We start from the raw sequence: 8,170 nt of genomic DNA, 5'->3' as shown, positions 1-8,170 counted from the left end.
GGGGGCGCAACAGTGTAGAATGGAAAACAGGATAAAGGATATCACCGTAGCATAAAATGTCACGGTGCCAAAATTATCATCTTTTATTTGTATAAATAATAAACATTTTAATGATGTCGGTATTATGATTTATAATCTCTTGAACGCAAGCAGGTATATAACGTTACTATTCATTAGTTGCCCTTGTGTTTTCTTCAGGCAGTAATGTGGACAGCTAACAGTGTTAACGTTAGGTCCTTCAAAGCGTAGTCCAGTAGCTCCTGAGTGCAGCCGGTCGTTGACAGGGAAAGACACAACACAAGGTGAGCTTCAACCTATCTATTACTGTTGATCATTCAGCTAAAAGGAGAGACAATGTGGTATTAACTTAAATGCGATAGATAGATAGATAAATAAATAGATACATCCCAACTGAATAGAAACTTTAGCTAACACGTAGCTTCCTAGCTTTATTAGCTGGCATCTCGCTTCCAGCTTCATTGTTTTGCTCTTTAGGTTGTTTCAACACTGCGGTTTTTTGGCCAGTGTAAACGTTACTGTGAGGAATAAATACCTAATGGATCTGTAAACAGTTCTGAGCCCATTTCAGTCCCGTAGTGCTGTGTTTCTGTCTGTGTCATTCTCAGGAGAGGAATGTAGGTGAAGGGTCAGAGCCAGAGTAGGGGGGTTGGGCTGTGTGACCGTCAATGAATATGTCATGTTATGCCACATAATAAAACATACGATAAGACCTATTATATATATATATTAATTATATATAGATCCTGGTCGACAGAGCTCCTTTTTAAGTTATTGTTAATATATTATGGGTAAATGCGGAACAGAGGTCTCTAGGTTAATAGGTAGTGTAGCTATATATACATGTGTGTTTATAGCATTGACAGTATGACAGTATGTATACTGATAATTTAGGTAACATTGCATTTCCTCAGTTCTCTCAAGTATTTCACTGTCCCATCAAACCACATGATCTACATAGTTATGCAGTGAGTATGCAGATTTAGTTCATTTTAATCAGTCAAGCAGGCCTTGGGACTCAGGGATGACATTGTCTGGTGTGATTTGGACATTCAGGGGACAGGTGCGTACTACAGTTGACCTTTTACCTACAGAAGAAGATCTGAGTATTACCTGAGGGGCTGTGTGATGTGGTTATGTCACTCTCCTGGGACGCACGTGACAATAAGTGGTGTAGTCCCCATGGTTTATGCAGTTTCAAGAATAAAATAAAAATGTCATTGTGGATTCAGACAAGGAGAGCCAAGAGTTTGATAGATTTTCTGAAGAAGTCAAGGAGACAAGGGAAAAACTGGTCATTGATGGGAATGTGAGAGCAGGTTTACTTACTTGTCTGTTAATTAGGTAGACGCAGCCAACACTAATGCTGTCTAATAAAACAGTCCAGCAATAAATCTTCAATTACTTCACTCAAAAGCTTTTGTTGGAACTGTTTTAGAGAAGTGTTGATTCTGAAAACAACATTGTTAAAACAGAAAGTAGTTACATTTTGAAAACATGGCAATATTATGCTATGCTATTATAACTTTGCAGTGACAGTTACAGTTTCTTTCTTTGCAGAACATAATGGCTTCCATGTTGCTGAACACGGTGCGGAGCTGCTCCGTCAGCCCTTCCTGGGCGATGCGGATTGGTAAGTTGACTACATTCCTATTTGTTTTACACAGTCCAGTGTATTTCAAAGCAATACGACATTTTACCAAACAAGAATAGAGTCAGAAATGTGAGATAGAACACCAACAGCAAAAATGTGTTTTTCTGTGTGTCTTAATGGATTTATACAGTATATTGTAGTTTTAGAAACATGATCTTTGGCCACTGTCGCTTTTGTTTATTTATCCTTTCCATTTGTCACTTTATGTCACAATCCAACCTAAAATACACACATCAGCTATTTAAAATCAGACTACTACAACACTGTTATCTGCTTATGTTATTGTGTAGTATATACTATTAATTTGAAATGTTTGTGCAAAATCAAGTTAAGTGAAATATTTCTAATTATTTAATTGATGATGACAAGGAATACTTTTCTCTGTGTGTCTCAGGGGCACGCTCTCTCAGTACGACAGGCCAGCTTCAGGCTCAGGGTAAGTTATTACTCTAAGTGATAAAAGTTACACAAAAAACTAGATTATAGTCTTGTAGAGATCCCTGTGTTTTAAATATAAGCCTCTATTTATTAATTCATTTATTTACCTGGACAGAACCTGTGCAAAACTATCTTCCCAAGGTGGAATCTGAATGTCTTAAAATATAACTATTATTGAGATGATATGATCAAAGTCTATCTCTTACTGTCTTTATTTTATTTCAGTTCAGACAAAGAGTAAAAAGACACTGGCTCGGCCTGGTGTGAAGAACATAGTTCTGGTGGAAGGAGTTCGAACCCCTTTCCTGCTGTCTGGAACCACGTACGTCTCTGCTCGTTTCTTATGGCTAAATTCACTGGCTGAAGCCGCACGTTGATGGTGCTGTGATAAGAACTCTGCTCCGTCTTTTGATCTTGATCAGAAAAGTGAAAGGAACACTTTTGCCATTTAAATGTTGAATTGTCAAGAAAAACATGTCAAATGATATTTACAGAAAGATAATCTTGCCTTGAAAGTAAATCCTTTCTGGTTTGTGTTTGCAGATATGCTGACCTAATGCCCCATGACTTGGCCAGAGCAGCTCTGCAGTAAGTTATTGTATTGTGTCCTTTGTTTTGTCCACCGTATTAACACAATAAATCAAGATAAAGTCTGCTGACATAGTGTGTAGTTGTTCTGATGAACAGTTTAGAAGTCACTGTTACTGCATGCAAGTGAAGCATGAGGCCGGTATGGATGTTATGTTACATATATAACCATGGTTCTATGCATTATACATGGCCTCAGATGTAATATTTAGGCATTAAAACTTCTGAAAACTGTCGAAGGGTGTCGTTTTTCGACAGCAGGATAGACAGACGAACATTGGAGCAATGATCTGACAGAGCTGTGAGGGGTGTGGGAGTGTTTTGTTGAAAACAAGAGTTTACTTTTGTCCTCTACCATATAATACATTCACTTTTTTTCTACATTTAGCCTGTCTTGTCACAAGCCTGTTTCTCAAATTTTTAGAATTGTTTTTTTAGGTTGTTTAAGTGGTAATGTGATTTGAAATATTCCATTTGGGTTTTCCCAGGGGTCTGCTGCAGAGGACAGGTCTCCCCAAAGATGCTGTAGACTACATCATCTATGGAACAGTTATTCAGGAGGTCAAAACCAGCAACGTAGCAAGAGAGGTATTATCACACACACACACACACACACCCACAAAATGGTTATAGCATCTGGAGCTTCACACATCTTGCATATGTTTCATGTACTCTCTTTAAGCCTTGATTCTAAGCATTAGAACTGCATGCTGAGACGTAAAGATGATTTTAAAATTGCTGTTTTTGTTTTTTTTACTGTGACTTCAGGCAGCTTTAGGTGCAGGCTTCTCTGACAAGATCCCAGCTCACACAGTCACCATGGCCTGCATCTCCTCCAACCAGGCAATGACCTCCGGTATGTGAGGAAAAGAGCTCTCCACACCAAGCCTCTGCCATTTGGCATGCACTGTATATTCTGGGCACAGTAATAATTATTGATATGATATTGTTATTGTTATGATGTATGCTGCTGTGAGAAACTTTAAGTAATAAAAAACATTTTGAATGTAAAAACAAACAAATACAATCTTGTCATGTTAAAGATGAGACATCATAAATAAGAACTATGTAAATGACAATAAAGGGGAAATAATGAATCGTCTTGTCATTTTACAGTAAGGAAAGAAAAACACTAACGCCTCTTTGTTTGACCTTTGTTTGTCTCTTTCTCCTTCCTCCCTCTCTCAGCTGTCGGTCTGATTGCGGCAGGCCAGTGTGACGCCGTTGTGGCAGGAGGGGTGGAGTTCATGTCTGATGTTCCTATTCGTCACAGCCGTAAGATGAGGAAGACCATGCTGTCCCTCAACAAGGCAAAGACCCTTGGCCAGAGGCTCAGTCTGATTGGCAGCATCCGGCTTGCACATCTCTCCCCAGAGGTATATATTCACTTAAAAGAGTTGCACCGCTTTCAGTTGTGGAATTTGATTCCGAGGTTCTTCTCCTGGACCTTTGACATACAGTAGTACAGTATTTCTTCCTGTAACCTTTAATTTTGTGTGTGTGTGTGTGTCTCTGTAGCTTCCTGCTGTGGCTGAGTTCTCCACAGCTGAAACGATGGGCCACAGTGCTGATCGTCTGGCTGCTGCATTTGGGGTCTCCAGAGTGGAGCAGGATGAGTTCGCCCTGCGATCACACACACTGGCCAAAAAGGCCCAGGACGCCGGTCTGCTGCGGGATGTCATCTCATTTAAAGTACCAGGTAAACACTGCTTCACTCTTTAAAACTGAGATACAACCCGTTACACATTCAAGTGCTATGGATGGTTGTGTATGTGTTAATTTCAGAATTTTTATGGATGCTCGTATATTAAATGTAGTTGGTTATATTGTTGCAATTAGCAGATGTCATTTGTCTTTTTTGGTGCATTCTTTGCATTATTTCTCATTTGAACCAGTTATCGGTAGTGCATATTTGGTAAATATGATGTCGTCAAGTTACCACCAGTCAGTTTCATTAATGCTACAGTACAATACACAGCATGTATACAAGTGCTGGTTGTCAGTAAGTGTTTTCTCCAGTGCCAAAACTAACATAAAATAGGAAAGTAGTCTTTACCTCAATGACTATCTGACTGCTAGTTTCTTTTTACTCTAACATACTTAATGTATGTATGTATGTATGTATGTTCAATTATAAAGTTTTGCCTCATAGAAAACATTAAGTAGCGTTGAATTTTTTGTTGTTTATTTTTATATGATGGCTGTTTATTTTTGTCTTTATTAGGTCGTGATATTGTTTCCAAGGACAACGGTATCCGCCCATCCTCCATGGAGCAAATGGGCAAACTAAAGGCCGCCTTCGTTAAACCTCACGGCACAGTCACCGCTGCCAACTCCTCCTTCCTGGTACATACACACACACACACATACACTTCAGGCCCTGCAGCACTCTGTGTTCTTAATTCCTCCTTTCTGGTTTAAATACACCTTCAACATCTGCTTCTGTTCTTAAAACAAACACACAAAGTTACACACACTTCAAGCTACAAATTACCTGAAGCAAAACAATGTTCAGCATTTTTGGCTTTGGTTTTTTTTTATTATCCTATTTGTGCTCTATAATAAAAATAAATATAACTGTTTTTTATACTTTAATTTTGGATCTACGTATGAAAAACTCCCCTGATTCTCTCTCAACTATTTCAGCCGATTACACTCACAAGTGGAAACACTGCCACCACCAATAAACTGCTGTGACTGTAATTAAACTGCTTGTTTGTGTGTGTCCTCAGACTGACGGTGCCTCTGCTGTGCTTGTCATGTCTGAAGAGAAAGCTTTGGCTATGGGTTACAAGCCTAAAGCCTACCTCAGGTATCTGCACCCTCTCTGTTAGGTAGAGCAGCATCAGTTTCCACAATAATGCTGTTTCAGTTGAGGTGCTGATCGTGTCATATTTTTTTTATCCCGGCAGAGACTTTGTCTACGTGTCTCAGGACCCCAAAGATCAGCTGCTTTTGGGGTGAGTCCCTCAGTATCATAGGAATGCCTGGTAAAAATGTCAAATGATGACCCTTTTCCTGTTCATATATTATTCACAAAAACAAAAACATTGGGGTTCGGAGTTGTGATGGAACTGTGATAGCTAACCTTGTGTGGGTTTTAATCTCCTGTACTCTTTTTGTTTAACTCTTCCAGGCCAACGTACGGTACACCAAAGGTCCTGGAACGGGCTGGGTTGAGCATGAGCGACATTGATGTCTTTGAGTTCCACGAGGCATTTGCAGTAAGTTAACACAACACATTAGTAGTGGGAAGAAACTTGAGCTTGTGTCTCAATTTCTGTGTCTGCCTTAATCCAGTTTTGGCCTGCGTTATTCATGAACATTGATGTTGGAGTAAGATTTGACTGGTCTACTTCATATCCTGCACTTTTAAATCAGTAGAAATCAATGTGTTTTCTGTCTGGTATCTATGGTAACTTGGTGGATGTGTGTGCGTGTGTTTTCCAGGGCCAGATAATGGCAAATCTGAAGGCTATGGACTCAGATTGGTTCGGCCAGACGTACTTGGGCAGGAAATCGAAGGTAAACATAGCTGCTGGTCAGCTGTTGGCGTTTTCTCAGAATGGATCCATACAGTACATCTGGATGCTCGCAACATACTGCAACCAATGAACATTGTGTACAGAGTAGATTCTGGCCTGGATAGTCATATAATGAAAACTTTATATCAGTATTGAGTATTGGTGTAATCATAATTTATATGGATGTACTCAAATACAAATTAATTTTAGTTCAATTTTACGCCTAATATTACATAATCAGTGAACATGTATTAGAAAATAGATGTTTTGTTTAGTTTTATATACAGTACATAGTGATGTTTTAAAAAGTACAGAAAATATTAAGTGACTAAATAATAACAAAATATTTTCATGAATTGTCATCAAGGGATAAATGCAAAGCAATTTAAGTGAAATTGTGTTCATACAATGCAGCTCCTTGCCCTTCTTCCTATTTTAACTATATCCCAGTAACATGGAAAACTGTAGATTGTAGAAGTTATTCCCCCTGAGCTTTAACCTTGGCAGTCAGTGTTTTTTTTAGCATCCGCCTCTCTAAATGTTGAATTCAGATTTTTACACAAAGAAACGCTTCCTGTCCTGACCAAATGTCTCTCGTGTGTGTAGGTGGGAACTCCTCCCATGGAGAAGTTCAACCTGTGGGGAGGCTCTCTGTCTCTGGGCCATCCGTTCGGTGCCACCGGCTGCAGGCTGGTAACCACAGTGGCACACCGGCTGCAGAAGGAGGGAGGACAGTACGGACTGGTGGCAGCTTGTGCTGCTGGAGGACAGGTAATTAATGGGTGCCTTGTGCATGAGACAGCAGAATCATAGAAGCCATGACTGGGACTGTTTGTTCCTTTCTCTTTTAGTTTAATTAAGATTTCACAATTTAAAGTGTTAAGTAACACTTGGTGGAATGTAGTGTATAATATTTTTATGTGGCGTGCACCCCATAACTAAATAAATAAATTCAGACCTTTTAACCAATCAGTATAATCTTTCCATTCTATGTATTTACTTGTATTTTTTGTTTTCCAGGGTCATGCCATGGTGATCGAGGCCTACCCCCAGTAACGTAAAACGCCACCTGTGACCCGATCTTCAGGTTCATCATGACGGCTACACGCACGCCAACACCCAGACAACAGAGTGTACATACTAGCACCACTTTGCCTTGATCAGAGAGGAGTGTGTTTGACGAGTCTTGTGTAAATTTAACTTTGCTTAGAGGCTGTTTAAATTATAGTAAAATGTCATCAAAGAATGTTGCCTAGGATTTTGTGGGCTTTGCGGTGCGCCATGTCAGCGTTGTCACTGAGTCGAATGTAACATAGCAACAATTAAGCACTCAGAGGAGCTGAAGTGATTCTAATGTTTATATACGCTGTAATTTTTTTTCTTACCAATTGTTGGAATTAAATGGTGTGACAGTAACCACACTGACACTCATTTCTGGGTTTTCTATTCTTTTTTTGCCCCTGAAATAAGTCATTTTCACTTGTCATAGTAGGAAGAACACATGTTTTACTAATAACATTAACAATGGCTGCCTTCTCTTCAAGTGTCCCAGTAAGACAGTGTCACAGTGAGTCAGCATGCTCAGTACCAGGACCCTGAAACTTAAGCAGCTAAATGGAATTCACCCATCATTAATGTGATTAGTAACACCTGTTTCTACTGTGTACTACGTCAACCTGTCTTCTGTTAAAAATAGTCTATTAACTGCACGTGCACAGTGATTACTGGGAGGTGAAATGCCAGAAATTCACTGGTTTCAGTTTCTAAAATATAAATATTTAATGGTTTTCTTTCTAGTCTTACATAAAAGGTAAATTAAATACCTTTGGGGTTTTGACATTGCAACAAGAAATTTGAAGACATTTATATTTTTATTACGTTTTCCAGCAGGTCCTTGAAATAAGACATAAGTGAGAAATTAGAGGTACGTAAGATCGGGAAGGACGGA

The 8,170-nt window shown here is 39.2% G+C and overlaps 1 protein-coding gene across 1 annotated transcript; it reads left to right on the top strand.

Moving 5' to 3' along the window:
- Positions 1-214: 214 nt before the first annotated feature.
- Positions 215-7,653, top strand: hadhb (hydroxyacyl-CoA dehydrogenase trifunctional multienzyme complex subunit beta). The gene is made up of 16 exons (XM_035678790.1): positions 215-302; positions 1,579-1,651; positions 2,067-2,108; positions 2,336-2,432; positions 2,654-2,698; positions 3,187-3,286; positions 3,467-3,554; positions 3,887-4,074; positions 4,217-4,397; positions 4,923-5,044; positions 5,431-5,510; positions 5,611-5,658; positions 5,835-5,922; positions 6,149-6,223; positions 6,829-6,993; positions 7,243-7,653. Exons 2-16 carry the CDS (start codon positions 1,585-1,587, stop codon positions 7,276-7,278), a joined length of 1,422 nt encoding a protein of 473 aa, XP_035534683.1. The 5' UTR covers positions 215-302; positions 1,579-1,584; the 3' UTR covers positions 7,279-7,653.
- Positions 7,654-8,170: the final 517 nt, after the last annotated feature.

Source organism: Morone saxatilis, unplaced genomic scaffold (assembly GCF_004916995.1).
Source record: "Morone saxatilis isolate NCDOM2014 unplaced genomic scaffold, NCSU_SB_2.0 Contig7, whole genome shotgun sequence".
Taxonomy (NCBI): domain Eukaryota; kingdom Metazoa; phylum Chordata; class Actinopteri; family Moronidae; genus Morone; species Morone saxatilis.
Note: the sequence above shows the minus strand (reverse complement) of the source record. Positions and strands in the feature narration are given on the sequence as shown.

Bases quoted from the DNA above. Each gene is read 5' to 3' on its own strand.
- hadhb (XM_035678790.1), top strand. From the start codon at position 1,585: ATGGCTTCCATGTTGCTGAACACGGTGCGGAGCTGCTCCGTCAGCCCT. The intron at 1,652-2,066 runs GTAAGTTGACTA...TGTGTGTCTCAG, and splicing joins TTCCTGGGCGATGCGGATTG to GGGCACGCTCTCTCAGTACG. The intron at 4,075-4,216 runs GTATATATTCAC...GTGTCTCTGTAG, and splicing joins TTGCACATCTCTCCCCAGAG to CTTCCTGCTGTGGCTGAGTT.